Source organism: Porites lutea, chromosome 8 (assembly GCF_958299795.1).
Source record: "Porites lutea chromosome 8, jaPorLute2.1, whole genome shotgun sequence".
Lineage (NCBI taxonomy): Eukaryota > Metazoa > Cnidaria > Anthozoa > Scleractinia > Poritidae > Porites > Porites lutea.
Genome location: NC_133208.1, coordinates 18,430,113 through 18,446,787, shown reverse-complemented (window position 1 = coordinate 18,446,787; position 16,675 = coordinate 18,430,113). Strand labels below are relative to the sequence as shown.

General features: G+C 37.2%; 1 protein-coding gene across 3 annotated transcripts in view; it reads right to left on the bottom strand.

Moving 5' to 3' along the window:
* LOC140945853 (oxidation resistance protein 1-like) overlaps positions 1-16,675 on the bottom strand; it is a 31,194-nt gene that overhangs the window by 10,020 nt on the left and 4,499 nt on the right. For 2 of the 3 annotated variants that reach the window (XM_073394903.1, XM_073394904.1), the window contains exons 5-13: positions 13,698-13,796; positions 11,959-12,090; positions 11,163-11,353; positions 9,235-9,869; positions 7,700-7,898; positions 5,345-5,465; positions 4,217-4,276; positions 3,577-3,674; positions 378-465 (exon numbers count right to left, since the gene is read on the bottom strand). In XM_073394903.1, coding sequence (XP_073251004.1) covers positions 378-465; positions 3,577-3,674; positions 4,217-4,276; positions 5,345-5,465; positions 7,700-7,898; positions 9,235-9,869; positions 11,163-11,353; positions 11,959-12,090; positions 13,698-13,796 — 1,623 coding nt within the window. The remainder of the gene's footprint in view (positions 1-377; positions 466-3,576; positions 3,675-4,216; positions 4,277-5,344; positions 5,466-7,699; positions 7,899-9,234; positions 9,870-11,162; positions 11,354-11,958; positions 12,091-13,697; positions 13,797-16,675) is intronic. The other variant, XM_073394905.1, reaches the window with a different exon arrangement.

The window sequence follows — 16,675 nt, the reverse complement described above, 5'->3', positions numbered from 1 at the left end:
TGTATGTTTTGAAAATGACGATCGTCATGGTGATCATGTTATGGTTGGTGACGAAGACCATTGTTTTCGCTTCTTCCAAAACTGACATACTCCCGAACTGTGTAAATTGTTGTTTTGCTCATTTAACCTACAGCTTTTCCGGTGCTTTCGTTTCCGTCATCTTTGCGATATCTTACACTCCTTTTTAAAAACCGCCGGCTACGCAGACTTGTCTGTGAATGAAATCCTTTGGTGTTACAATCCAAATGAAACCTCTTTAAAATACATTTCCATGACAATTTTTTCTCGCCAGGATTTTACAAAACGAAAATTAAGTTTTTGTTTGAACATCGATTTAGGTGGCTGACAGCATTATAAAAGAATAAAATATTACTTACAGCGATCAATCGGTCCTCAGTAAGGATTTCTGACTTGGAATCCATGTCTGGTAACTGAAAGCCATCCTCCAGAAAATCCGGCTTGGGACTATCGACAACGAGAACGGTATGATTAAAAGAAAACAGCGAGCACATGATGACAGAGAGAGTCGGAGTTGGTACTATGTATGTACACAGAACTTTGGATTAAACTGAAAAAACCCGATCTGAACCGTACATTGTTTGGGACAACACTGCCGCTCTATGAACTGTTAACCTTAGACGTGAAGTTTCTTGTACCATATATGTCAAGGAACCTTCAACCTGACCAGCGACTAACTTCTTATAAAAGGGCCTGTGTCACGGATGTCTAGTTCATACTTGAAACTGTATTTGTTAAATTGAGCTCTCGATTACTTTTAGAAAAAAGAATTTTAACGCTATTAAAGTACTTTTATAGATATTTTATTTCATCGTTTTTACATTGTAAATAATCATTATGAATATTATCAAATGTAATCTTAAGCTTAAATAGAGTTTATAAATTAGTTGTCCCCGATTAGTAGGCTACGTGTAGCCGGCTAAAAGATTGATACATTAAAAAAGTTGTTTATTCATTCAATATTGCCTACAACGCCTCATTTCCCCCCTTGGAACTTGACCCTAACGAAGAATTTACTTGTAAAAGACAAGATCAAAGCTTCCTATCAAACAAATATCTCTCCCAAAGCTTTACACCAAACGTTGCAAACAACAAAAATGAACTTTGAAAAGCTGTTAGGCCAACAAGTTCATTCAAAGACCACAATTGCAATCCGTTTAAATCTTTTTCAGGACTGTGCATCCGTGGGCACCTCCTTTTGTATTTCCACTATTACGCATACCCTCTTTAAATATCTTGAGCAGTTATTTTTCACTGGAATTGGTGGTAGGTTCCACTGTTTGAATTTTGAGAAATTTCGTGACACAACGGACACAAGAATAAAGTACCTGATCATCACCAGGTAAAAAGCTCATGGTATTTCAGTGATTGTCATGGGTTGAGTACACGTGAGCTGGCTAACATCACGATCGATCGTTTAGTTACACTAACAAGAGTACCCAACGACGTTTCCTCCTAAATACATTGAAAACACTTTTTAGGCTAACCAGAGTACTTTTAGATCTCTAGAATTCCATTCTAAACGACGCTATAAAATTTGTATCGGCTATTCGGTTATCCTGTGGCAACTTGAGTCCTTTCGAAATTACAAGGCTTCAGTATTATTTTCCCGAAAATTTTAGATGCAATAATTTAAAGTTTTACGAAAGTAAGAATTTTTTTTATTCCTCTCTCCGTCGCATTTTCGAATCCGAAATTTTTAGGTTTCTTTTGTCTACGAAAAATAGCTTAACCTGGGCAGTGAAATGCGGAAAATTGAACTTTCGAAAATCTTCGGGAATTTATTAGATATACTTCGAAAATAGTACAATGTACATGAATGGAACGGTCACGCATCTAGAAATTTTTTAGCCTTCCTCAAACCTTAGAAAATTCTAGGCAAATTTTGCTTCTCCCAACAAATATTTTACAGTCGGAGAAAACAGTCATTCGGTGCCCCTGGCACTAATCTTTTTTTCCCTTTCCGGCTTTAGTTTCTTCCTTAGTAACTGCCAAAACGTTTTTCTACCTCACCATAGAGGGGCTTTGTCACAGCTGTTTACTTCATTTTGTTGATAATGGTAACAGGACTGAAGTGGAGTCCAATTCGGTCTGCAATCAATATGAGTGACTAACAAAATCGGACGACCGCCTAGCGAGAATCCGATTTGTTTATTCACGAGTATGATTACAGACCGAATCGGACGACACGAAGTCCTGTTACCATTATTTTACAACAAAAGTATTAATGAACTAAACAGCTGTAACATAATAACATGATTATCACCGAAGGAAAAAAGATTATTTCTCATCTCATTTTCAGTCTCTTTGCATTTTTCACGGGATCTGCATTAAGTCATTTGGAGCAACAAAATCAATCGACGGAATACTTCTCTTGTTTATTTTTTCTTTCAAAAGACCTTTTTGTACAATTTTGGTAAAATCCTGTAGCAATCTCACCGTAACATTCTTTTCATGATTTTGACAAGAGCTCAACTTTTCCATGACTTTATCCTAGATTTCACAAAAACCAGATGAACGATTAAGTCAAAAACACTGAGAATTCCCCCTTACAGTATGATGCAGCGGAGTTGCGCATGACCAATCACCTGCTCTAACAATGACGTGTGACGACTGGCTAACAACGCCTGCTTGTGACAACAGGCTAATTAAGAAATGTCACCGAAGGTATTTTATGAAACATTGCTCGGATTTATAACTTGGAAGCATGCGCAGTTGGTTTCCTATTCGGATAACGGGTACTTTAATTCGGGGGCCAGACCAGCCAGCGCGATAAGCAAAGCCGCAAGCGGAAGGCAGATCCCCTCAAGCGCAGAGTCGCTAAATAAAAGTCAAGAAAAGACAAGGAGACTCTCGACGCGCCAGAAGGAAATTCGATTACGCGAAACACTCTGACGACTGTTGTAACCCTGACGACTGTTGTGACTGTGACAAGTGTTGTGTCTGTGACGAGTGTTGTGACGGTGACAAGTGTTGTGACTGTGATAAGTGTTGTGACTCTGACAAGTGTTGTGAGCTTGACGACTGTTGTAACACTGACGAGTGTTGTGACTCTGACAAGTGTTGTGACTGTGACGAGTGTTGTGATTATGACGAGTGTTGTTAGCCTGCGAAAACATCCGTTTCTCCTCGCTCGTTGCCGCTGGGGGCGTTTCGCGCGGAGGAACGTGTTAGTGGCTCTTATAAATTTTGAGTCTGTGGATGAAATCCTATCGTGTGACCATTCTGTTCTTCAATTGAAACCTCCTTAGCAGTACTTTTCAATGGTACTATTTATTTTCGTATGTAGTCCTACACGTAACTTTTGAGTCTGTGCATGAAATCCTATAATGTGACCATTAAAATGAGACCTCTCTAGTAAACCTTTCACGCGATACATTTGCTTTCTCATATTTTTAAAAATGAAATTTGAATTTCTTCTCGAATTTTGATGTAGCGTACCATTAGGAGTGAAGGGTTAAGAGATATACAGGTACATTAGAGAGGCACAAATGTGGTTTTTCAGTTTCTAATCATGGACCACCATTTGTACTGTAGCAACTAGCAAGATAAACTAACCTTGCCATAACCTTGGCAGCTTTTCCAGGCTTGGCTGTCAATCCACGTGAACTTTTCTTGCCCCTGGGTGCGTCTCCCTCACTGAGAGCTTTGGTCAGCTGTGAGAAAGACAAAAATCAAAGGGATAAGTCATGGGGATTCTTCCATTTCGGCGTGGACTTTTCAAAGTTAAGTCAAATCCCGTTAATACAAAACTGAGGGAGCCATAAAAAGTGTCCGTACAGTCAAACGCCGCTTTACGGACACCCACTTAATTATGGACACCTCTTTATTATGGACAGTTTGCTTTGTTCCATAGGAAAGAAAGCCCTTCCATTTTACATGATAGTGTTCTCAGATATAAAGACCTAGTATAACAGTATTTTTATTTCATTTCACCCTTTACTTTCAGACCTCCTCATAGCAAGAGTACTGTATGTCACCCGCATCGGGATCTGCAAAAAGGTCATGTCTGGAAGTCCAGACAAGTACAGTGAAACGCCATTAATACAGACACTGAGGGGGTCATTGAAAGTGTCCGTATTAACAGGGTTTCCGTATTAAGTGGGTTGAATTTAGAGAAAATGTAGGGGATTTCTTTCCCCAGGGGCAAAGAAAACTGTCCATGATAATGAGGTGTCTGCTTTCTTTCTTTCATTACCTTTGGATGTGAATGAACTGGAGGACTATTTGAATAAAATGTCTCCACTAAATCTAAACCCTACAAAAAGAAAAACGACATGATTAGAAACTGAAAAAACACGCGTCAGCCTCTTTGGTGCATTATAGCTTGAAAGGATAGGTGCAATACAGTCGAACCTCCATGTGTAACCACCTCTTGTAAGCAAACACCTCCTATAAGCAACCAACCATCCAAAACACCAAAAATTTCCCAGTTTAATCACTCAAGTTGGAACCTCTTGTAAGCAACAGTCACCACTTTTTTGGATGCTGGGATTAGAATTTTCCATGTTTTTTTACACTCTTTCAAGCGACCACTTGGCTCATGGTTTGATCTGTATGTTTGCTGAATGTCCTACACTACTCAGGATATGCGAAGAACTTTTGGTGACAAAACAAGAAACTAAACATAGCATGCTATTAATTCTCTTCCAAAATGTAGATGTGTTCAAAACGCTTCTTTAGTATGAACAGACCCTCTGAGGATCAATAATTCTCATAAGTGACCAGCTTCTGTAAGCAACCACTAAATCTTCGCCCATCAGTTTGTCACTTACAGGAGTTTCCACTGTATTAACACACAAAAAAAGCAACTGGCTAATTCCAAGTACCAAAAAACCGTCACTTTAAAACGAGACTGATTCTGAAACCTTTTATACTAAAATGAAGTTTACTTGAGTGACAGAGAAAACTATTTATGTACTTTCATAACAATAGACTGTTCACAGCCCCCTATTTTTCTGTAAGATCATTGCGATTGAGCACCAACCCCTAAAGGGCGGCCATCTTGGTTTCACAATGTGCCAAGTCTAGCCAAAGGATGAGTCTTAAATCTACCTAGGGGGAGAGGATGGCTTGGGAGGAGACCTTCCTTGCCACACTGCTATAAACCCCTATGTCCAGCCTGAGGATGATTATCAAATCTACTAAAGGGGTACTGTGGGGGACAGTTTACCATAAGGCCTCCCTTCCTCCACCACTATCAACCCTGACATCCATCCCCTAGGTTCATTTGAAACCAAAACGGCCACACAGAATGGAAAGCAATCGATCTTGACGATCTTACGGAAAAATAAATGACCATGAGCAGGCTTATTACTCTATTAACCTCTTCCTCTGCCGTACAGTAGTGTGGATCTGTCATTTCATCATCTTCACTTTCATCATCATCCAGTGCATTATGTATGTTTGGACACCACTTTTGAAAGAATCTATACACTTGCTCTGTCCTGTGAATACAAGAAAAACTCTGATTACCCTAAAATACTACATGTAGCTGTTGCAAAAAAGAAAATAAAAATAATAATAATTATAATAATAAAAATAAATACCCAAGAGAAGACTGAAAAAGGAGCAGTCTCCCCTCTATTTTTCTTGCCACGGTGCCCTATTTTTGGCCCACGCTCCACTACACGAGTGTGATGTGGAAAAGGATAAAACAAAAAATAATAATGCACGACAACTTTAGCCCCAAACCTAAATAAATATTAATTTTTTGTAGGAGAGAAATTGAATAGGAACACAGGATGTCACAAAAGTTTATGTTCCTGATTTCAACTACGTGGATAACTTTTGTTTAAACAATGTCCTACTCAAGTTTTAACGTCTCATATATACTAGCATGTACGAGAACATGTACATGGTCGATATTAGAATCTTGGCCACATGTCTCAGCTTGCCGTTTTTTAATGACAAATTTATTAGCTGCCCAGGCACAAACCTGCACCTTTCCAAGTTTTTTTGGACCCTTTCTTATACATGTACATTGTTAGATCAAAGTCACCCCACAGCAACCACTTTTTAACCCAACTCTCACTTTTTTACTTTAAGTTCTAGACTAAAAAACATCCCAGAAGATCTAATTGTTGATAGTCCTTTTTCAGTGCTGTCGCTAAAATTTCAAGTTGCCGGGTATATGTAATTAGTAGGAGGGGAATTGTACAGCTAGGAATTTCTTGGATCAATTTAGGTTTTTGAGAAACTGCCCACCTACCCCTCCCCTAAGTCAACAACAACACTTACTTCTCATTTAGGCCAAAATGTTTGCTTAGGGGAGGGGTAGGTGGGCAGTTTCCCAAAAACCTAAATCGATGCAAGTTCTCTTGGTTCTATTTTCCTTTGTTTCCTATAAGAGTAGCCAGGGCTCATTCTCATAGTAGCGTGGGAAAAACCCCGACTCCCCGCTCTTAGTGACAGCCCTGCCTTTCTAACTTGTGACTTCTACCTGTAAAAGGATTGACATTTGTTTTAAATTATCTGCCAAACACAGAGATTGTGTTAAGCAGACTCAATCAATCAATCAAGCTTTATTTACGACGGTATCACTTCATTAAAAATGCTCTTCCAGTGAGCCGCTTACATAACAAAATTTCAGAGAAACTTTACTAATGCTAAAATATGTCCATATATTAAGAAAATCTATCCTATAATTAATTACACAAAAATCAATCAACCTTAAAGGTACATTATATAACTAAAATAAATTCTATCTCAACTCCCTCAAGGTAATCCCTGGTTCAAGACAAAGACCGGGCAAACTTGAAAGAGTTGAGATTTATCTCGTCTTTAAGCACAATTTTCTAGGCCATTCCACATGACTGCCCCCCCTATAGGTAAAAGCCCACTTAGCAGCATCAGTACGGGGCCTTAGTACAAAAATGTTGTTCGAGGCACCTTGCATGTTGTAAGAATAAACCCCGGAGGTTGGTTTAAACAACGTTCTTTAAACTCTCAGGGTAAAGGTTATTTAGAGATTTAAAAACACTTATTGCGAGCTGTTTAGAGCGTCTTTGCTCAAGGGTATCCCATCTCAAGTCTTGGAGGATATCCAATATACTTACATACATATACTTACAACGATTATATGACTCGTTCACGTTTTAATTTGCATAAAACCTGTCATAAGTACCAATTTGCTATCACTTGGCAAGCTCCTATTATTTGGAATGATATTCCGTTAACTGTGCGCAATAATCTCACAGTAAGTAACTTTTAAAAAAACTTAAGACTGTATTTTTCTGAGTAGTTAATTAGCCTACGCATAATCTGTACACCTTATGGGACTATACTAGGTGTATTTGTTTATAGTTGTTTGTGTGGTTTATAGGAATTATTAGGAATAATAATAGGTTTATAGGAATTATTAGTTGTTTAAATATTTGAAATTAGTTGCCAAGTATTGTATTTTAGTTGTAAGTTTTTCTAACTGACCTTTTCTTTCTTGATCTAATTGTATTGTAATTATTTTAGTTAAAGCCTTCTTCTATTCTTGTAAATTCTTCACGTCTTTTTTTTCGCTGACCTCAGGCCATTTTAAGCCCCCGGCTTTGGCTGTTCTTGTGTATTTTTTCTTCCAGGAATTGATTAATTAAACGTAACGTAACATAACAACGTTTAGGCATAAACATGCATAAATGTTATACCCAAAAGATGGTAATGACACTAAAACTGACTGTGTACCAACCTTGATGGTGGAATAGCAAACCAATACTCTCTTCTTTTCATATCTCTATCACAAAGTTCCTCTCCAGGGTAGACTGGATGTCCTGTGGCACTGTGATGCCGACACCAGTGTTTTTTGCTAATCCTTAAGCAAAGATATAATGGCTGGTGGTGGACAGGTGTAGCAGGCTTTGGAACTATATGCACCTCCTCTTTATTAACTGAAAAAGGATGTTGCGGTGAAACCTCCTTTAAGCGGACACTAAGGTGGGGCCCAAAATTAATGTCTTATTTCCTTTTATAACAAACCCCTATTCAGCAGACACTTCCATTAAGCAGACGCTGACACTAAAATAAATTGTATCTGGCTAATTTCTATAATTGTTAAAAACCTATATTAAGCGGACACTGGACTGAATTGACAATAGTAGTATTGGATTACATCCTTGAAATACGAACTTTAGTCGATTAATGAAGTTAAATCAATACATTTAGCTGTCAATAAACTGTAGATTAGACTGATATCCATCCGTAAGATTGTCATCCACGATCAAAGTTCACCTAAAAGTCTTGCACAAAGTACAGCACAGCTTCCTTAGCATCCTTAACAACATGGAACTGTCTCACAGTACAGAGTAACCGTTGAATGTTAATCGTTACCAAACATTGTGCAACTTTTACAAACCTCTATTAACTAGAAACTCTAATACACAGCGGAGTGGTACCTATATCTACCAGTGTGTGTCTAAGATCAGGGAGTTCTAGCAGGCCTATGGCCACAAGGACCGAATGTTTCTCAAATTTTGTTAGTGTTAAATATCAATCTTGTCAATAATGTAGCGTATTAGTATTTATTATATAGATACTGATGAAATACCAGGATTTTTCCTTTTACTAAAAAATCATATCTTCATCGTGCACAGTGAAGATACTATTTTTATCTTTCACATGTGAGGATATTGGTGTCGCCATGGTTACTAACACAATTTTGACTTTTTGGAAAAGAAAATTTAAGTGTTATTGCCTTTATTTCTCCTTTATAACTTTATATCCCAGTTTCATAACATTTTTGTGACAGGCATTTTGCAATAGGTGACCACTTTAATTGCAATATTTTGCTGTTTCGAAAATGAATTTAAAAAAAGTTGGGTTTTATGTAGAAATTTCATCAGTATCTATAAAATAAACAGAACATTACACAGCCACTTGGGGATACGAATTTTATCTTTGAGTGCTGAAAGTATTGCTGAAAGTATTGTTCGCTTCACTCATTCGTGAGAGATACTTTCAGCAATCGAAGATAAAATTCATCTCCCCATGTGGCCATGTAATATCCTCTATATATATCACAACTTGTAAGGTATCCTAAAAAGGGACAAAAGGGACAATAAACCAGTGATTTGATTTGTTTTAACCCTCTATTAAGCGGACACTTGGGAAGGTCTCGAGGGGGTCCGCATAATAGAGGTTTCACTGTATCTCTTAAGTGTGAGTTCAAATAAGTGCAATGAAACGCCATTGATTAATGTGAAAAAGAAAAAGCAAAACTGATCTTACCAGTTTGATCATAACTCCCTTGTCCTAGCCAGTACTTGACATTACTGCTTAAAGCTGCAAACAATGACTCTGACGTAGACTCCTTAACATAAGCAACTTGACCTTGCTCATGGTCAACTCTTACATGTTCGCTTGTCTGCTCAGAGGTCATTGAAACATTCAAACCACCGTGTCTTTGATCAACAAGCTCGGAGTCTTCATTTTTACCATCATCTGTATGACCCAAGGAACAACCAATTCCCGAGTCTTCTGACATTGGTGAAACAGAGTGAATATCCCTAGCCCTAACACCGTCTTTCACAACCACTGAGGCTCCTTCGTGGCTATTTTCAAGTTCTGTTATCTTGTTTATAAGATTATCAAGAAGATCATGTACAATAACTTTAATGTCTTCAGTATTTTCCACAACTGTACTCCCTGACGCAACACAAGTGTATCTGTCCACAGTGTCAACCATGCTCTCCACCCTTTCTTTTACTTCATTTACATTTAAGGAGGGTGATGATTCTGGTGGCTTATTTTGATCTGTACAGAGTTTAACAGAGTCGTCACACACAGTTGATTCTGATATTGTCTCAACATCTATGCTGTTTTGACGACTCAATGTCTCTGCCGCAGCAGCATCCAAGTAAAACCTAAAAATATTCAATGAAAACGAGACTTGGAATAAAGCACTCAAACCTACACATGTTAGGAAGTTAAACTCAGTCTTCTACAGTAACAACAAACATTAAAATGAAAAATTACTGCTGATGTATAGGCCAAATTTGTTTGAATTCCTATTGTTTAATTGAAAATCTATTTTTGTGTATTAATAATGTAAAGAATGCTCAATTGATTGTACAAACACATAAATGTTTGTCTTATCCATCCGAAGGTTGTCCAGGAATGCTATTGAATTGCAGTGTCATAAAAATGTTAATGAATAGAGTTTACACTTAAATGTTTTTCTGTTGTCCCTATTGACTTTCAAGATGGTGTTAATGACAGTGGTGTTGGCGTTAATGAAATTATATTTTTCTCTTTTGTATGCCGAATGACGCATATGAATGCCCAAAAATGCTATTGAATGTTGATTAAAATGCAAAAATCGTAAGTGAATCTGATTTATGCGCAAATGCTCGTATTTTCGTGCTAACGAATGTACATGTATCTTTGCACTATTGGTCGCCGTTTCACGCAAATAATTGTGTATTTTCTCGTAATGAACAGCAAAAGGTGTAATCACCTACTGTAAGAGAAAATGCTTTCACCTTCCACCAAATTCTCCCAACTTATTCTTTATGGAACTGTATAGAGACAAGTTAGGAGAATTTGTATCTGGATATTGGGGCTTAAAGGGTTAAACCATTTACATGCAGTTATGACTACATTGTACAAGAGTTATTGGAAAAGCACCAATGCCAATCACGTGAAAGCTACTGCAGGGCTCGAAAAAAGTCCCATCCAGTAGTCCAGGACAAGTAGATTTTTCTTAATGGGCGAGTAACTTTTAAAGCTCATAATTGAGCAGGGCCGGACGGAGAATTTTGCGATAGAGGGGGCCTGGAGACATAGTATACAGTGGCAATATCAGGACTGTGAATGGTGCACTTTTCTAGGGAGTTTTGGGTTCATGCTCCTCCAGGAAAATTTTTGAGATGAAGTTCTCTGAGATGCAGTCAAGTGCATTCTGGACACTTAAGTTTAGCAAATGCCTGGAATCCATATTGAACATGTAATGCTGAAATATTTAATAAAACCACACAAGGGGGGCCGGGACCACCTGGGCCCACCCCTAAATCTGCCCTTTTTGAGTGAGACAAGCAAGAAGTCGCCCCAGGCACCCAAAATGTGAGAGCGGCTTGCCCAAAAGACAAGCTAGAACTCAATTATTTCCGAGCCCTGCGACTGTACACTGTACATCCATAAGGCTTTGTTGGGCTCACCTTCCAGGTTTTAGAGGATCATGAATTGCCATAGCAGCTATATCTGTATACATTGCAGCACTTGTGACGGACGTCATTAGTGTGGCTATGCTGTATGTATCCTGTCCCCTATCCATCACCAAAGGGTCCGACACATTGGGCTTGAACATGACAGAGTGTGGAGTAATCAATAGAACACCATTGGCAATGCCCTGAGAAAGACAGCAAAATAATAATGGTGTGGTAATGGCCTCCTTTGAAGAACCCTGGTACTCAACATCAGATATTCTAAAATTTTAAGACTAATTATCACATTCCTAGGATAATTATTTTTGTAGGTTAAACCCTTTCATAGGTTAATCCAGTATTCAACCTTGTAAGATCCAGAATTAATTTTCTTTGATGCCCTAATTATTCATAAGTGACAAAGGAAACCCTGGTTGTCGGCCACCAGTGCCTATTGGGGATCTTTGGCAACCATGACGACAGACACATGAAAAATGGTATTGGATAAAGTTTGAAAGAATGCAACCTTTCTTTAGGACCTTTTCAGTGCTGTCCAATAGTGTCCAATAGTGTCTAACGTCAATTTCCTCCTAACGGTACCCATACAATGTCAAGAGATTAGGTTATGAGAATTAATAAAATGATCACCTAAGGAAAAATGCCTTGATCTTTTATCAAATTCTCTCTCAACTTATTCTTGAAGGGAATGTATAGAGCTCAGTTTGGAGAATTTGTATGTGGATATTGGGGCTTAAAGGGTTAAGTTTTCTACTGAGTACACTGCATAATGATAATATTATTTTAAAATCACCTGGCCATCAGTTATGTATTTGGCATAAATCTTGAGATAATGTTCAGTAACTTCCTCTTCTTCTTCTTCCCATGACACATCCTTGGTTAGTTTAATTGTTTCGTGATCACCCTCATGTGCAGTACCATTCTCCTACAAAATTAATAAAATTGTAGTGTAACTGCAACTATGTACTCCTGGTAGTGGCTAAAGAAAATTTCTACCAAAATTCCAAAATATCTTTTTGCGAAATCCCACAAAATAAATGGCACCATGCAAAAATTCTGCCAAAAGGTTTCACTGATATGAATGGTAACACCACAGGATTTTGCCGACAGATTTCAATGGCAGAGTAACAAAAAATAACCTTGCCATAATTAATTTGGTCTAAGAGTGAAAGGGGAAGAACACAGTCCAAATCTCCAAAATAGAGACATGGCGGCGGAGGGAACTAAGCTGAATGTCCACATTACTGAGTTGTATATCATCTGTACATGTAAATTATAGAGGGCAAGATTACAAGGTTACCAGTCACTTTGAGACCAAGAGAACTGTCCATTGTAATCACAAGGTATCTACACTGTATGTTGTAATTCACATACATGTATATCCTTTATTAATTTAAATTATATTTTCCTTTGTTTCAAACTAATTATTATACACGTACATTACCATACACCAAAACAAAGAAAAATAAAATTTATACCAAGTACGATATGTATAAAATTGAACTGCAACATCTATATTGCGTTGCTGTACATGTAAGGTCATTCATTTAGCAATAACAGGATTGCACCTAAACCTGAAAAAAATAGCCCTAGAAGTTTTTTCTTGATTGCAGACTCGATAGCAGATTGGTCTGATAAAAATTTAAGCTAATCAAGAAGGAATGTCGCTTATTTCTCGAGCTTCTTGTATACAACTTTATGAATCAAAATTTCTGTGATGACCCAAATAAAAGCTCTACCATATTTTACTGACTTCTTACATGTATGAAGTACCATTGAAGTCATGCTCTTTGTCGAACAGACTTCTCGCAAAATCAACTTCTTTGCCCAAAAACATTAGTGACGTTTCCTCTTTCTGAAGACTTTCGATCACGTGCTAGGCAACGAACTAGATCAAGTTTTACCAATGTTCATTTCTGAACATGCAAATAAATGGGATGCAAAACAGATGTTTGCAGATTTAGTTCTTTAATAACCTAATTATTGAAGCTTAAAGTTTTTTTCTCTAACTGTGTATTCCGTTTCCTGAACATTAGGCTTGAATACCTGTTTGAGGAGATTTAAGCTTGAATGTGGGCTCATTTTCCTGAACAGTGGCTGGTAATCAAGCCTTGAGTGAAAACCATTCGAAAGAAAGTTCAAAAGGAAGTCTAAACCATTCTTTTTCTGTTAAGGCTAGGTAAAAGATGTTAAGTTTATTGTATTTCATTAATTCTTAAATGTAATTTTTGGTGACCAGAATACTATGTCTTGTTCTGGCGACCAAAAATGAAGACTTGGGGACCAGCTGGCCCCAAGATTTTTTTCTGAAAGTCGAGCACTGATCTGTAGCCCTTGAAAAGTGTAGAAAACAATGTGATATTGTTAAAATTTTTCTGGTACAAGGTTTTTGTCCACTGAAAATTAAAATTACTCAATTTCTTGGTGGATTCTGTCTTAATTTTTTAAGGACCCTGAGTGATAGTCCAGCAAGGACTTGAACCCAGACCTGCAGCTCTTGAGTAGTTTGGACTATGAGAGCATGTTCCGTACCTTGACATTCAGTGGCTGCGGAGGTTTCGTAACCGGCTCTGATGAAGGATTTTCAGCTGGAATCCTTGTTTCTGTTTGATTTTCTGGAACAAACAGTGTCTGCCCAAAAAATAATTATAAATAGATTAATTAATAAATGTAATTAGAAAACAATACAATGAAATATATCAGTGAAAGACTGAGAAAAATACATGTATGTCTAAGCATTAAATAAAAAGCACTACTGCATTCTGTACATGTGTAAGCCAATCCTAGCTTTGACCCAAAACCCTAAATCTCCCATATCTAACACACGGTTGATGATGAAAAATACAATAAAAACATTGGGCCAAATATTTTAAGTCTAAGTCTAACTTAAGCCGCAGTTTAACGAATCTTTGAACCTACAGATCTCTTCTTTTGTGGGTTGTTTTAAGAAGATAAATGCTTTTCTGTCTTCTCTATAAGCTTTCATAAAACTGTTCACAATAAATGATGTTTAGATGAAATCATCGGGCAGATTGAAAATGACTTAGAACAAAGTTTTGTTTTGTTAAACACTGGCTAAACTGTGTTCAAATATTTGGCCCATTGCATTTTAAGGTGACCCCAAGCTTTGAACAAAGGTTCAAAACAAATGCAAGATGCAGAAGAAATTAAATTGTAGTATGTAAACAGAACAGCATCTTGGTCCAAGCACATGTTAAGGAAATTTTTCCGGTTGCTAAGCAAATCTGACAAGACCGAAAATTGGTCAAAACTTTGCCATGATTTGTTTGTATATTTTAGATGGAAGGGGATTTCTTTGTGAGTATTTTGAGTTTTACATGACGAAGGAAAATAATAAAGACTGTTAGAAGAGTTAAAGCCCTGAAAACTAGGCAACACGACTTGCTCAGCTTTGGTGAATATTCATATCCATTTTGACAATGTTAATAACAGATGGAGAAGTCTGCTATTAAAAAGCAAAGAATCTTGGCTATGACCCAAATACAGTGTACCCTTCCCTAGCTCAAAATTTAGAAAAACTTCAATGGCTTGAGGTTGTATAAAATCACTTAACTTATAGCTGATAAAATGAGATCCATCGCAAACAAGAAAAATTTTAAAAGCAGTGCAAAAACCTGAGGCACTAACAGTATTTAAATTACATAAGATTATGCATTATAAGGATAATAAAAATTATTATACAGTGAGCTTGGAGGTGTGAGTGGCAAGGCTCAGATTACAACTAAAAATGTAAAAGCTGAGAATGTGACTATTCATGAAAGAATCACTGCTTAATACAGAGAAGTGAGCTTTTGCCAGACTTACTATTGAATTTTGAAGTTTTTGTCTGGACAAATTCCAAAAAAAATTATTCCTTGAAAAAATTTGGCAGAGATGGCATGAGTGGTTAAATTGTTAATAAACAACTTAGTGAACAATGTATTCATGTGAGAACATTAACCAAATCTTCAGGAAATTAAATTATTAGAAATAATTTTCCTTAGCACATACCCTCAAACAGGTTTTCAGATAAAACCTAGGCCAAATGGAAATACACTCTATAATCATGGCCTTTGGAATTAGAACAGTTCAGAAACATATGTGATCAGATTAATTAGCATGTGTTTTTCAATTACCTTTAAGAGATATCCCATAGTAATAAAAGTCAAATAATAGTTTGTTTAATAATTAATTTAGCCACCTTGAAGCACCTGAAAGAAGCTTTAAATGATATAACTATCCATTTTACAGTTTAAAACTCACTTCCCATTACCATAGGCTGAAAAATGCAAGTTGTCGAGAACCAGCCATATGTGTACTGTAGTATAAAGTCAAAACTCCATTTTGTAATAGCAACCAAAGACACAAAATATTGTAGCAACATGTGTAATTAACAATTATTCCGCGTGTGCAAGTTGGATATCAGATGGTAGATAGCGAACGAGGCACGTAGCGCTGAGTTGGCTATAATCATCTCATATCCAACAAGCGCGAGTGGAATTATTGTTGTATTAAAAACGCCAACAAAATATAAAGAATTCTTTCTGACTTAAGTTGTAAAAACAACCGATTTTCAGCTTGGTTTAAAATTTGAGCAGACTTGTACAGTTAACAGACATGTAATAATAATTTGCAGACATATCAGTATTCTGGTTTCTGGTGATCTCCAGGATGGCAACGATCTAAAATAATAAACTCTTGAAAAATGCAATGGAGCATATACTTTTTTTTTTACCCTTTTAAGAAAGCATTTTTCTGGCTATAGCCTTGACAGAAAAGGGAAAAACCCAAATTCTTGTGTGCTGTTTGACTGATAACGCCGCAATGACCATGCACTTGATGATCAAAGTAACGCCATCAGGGTTGCAGTGACACGTCAGCTGGCAACGAAGACAAAGATCCATCCCCAGTGGAAAGCCAATTTTACGATTTTCAAAGATAAATAACCAAACTTATAGACCAATCGGCAGGGTAAGGCATATTTTCAGTGTACAATAATACACAGGTAGTCTGTGGCTTTCATCCTCAATACTGATATGTCTGCAAATTATTACAAGTGGATCCTCAGCATGCAGATGATAGTTTGTGGTTGTTTTACGGTTTATAGTCTTTGAACGGCCGTAATTCAACTTCATATATATTTTACGGATTGGTTCGGACAGAAGATAATTTGACAGACTAGACTTACTTCAGTTACAGGTCTTAGTTTACGAGGGTCTTAGTTTTCATAACACCCCATGTGTATTCACTGGACAAGTCCCTAATGGTTTTCTTAACACTCACAGTATCTGCTTGATAGTGATTTACATTCATACATTTATGTCTGGCACTATCCAATGTTCCAAAGGGATAAAATTAGTCTATCTACAACTAAAGCACTGAGAGAACTTCAGGTCTGTGCCCTAGTAGCTCTTGGCCAATTACAAAATCTTAATTTTTTAATACAAATTATATGCTGGGCACCCTCGATTTCCGGGTTAAGAGCACTGGGCTCCCTTCAGTTTTTCTTG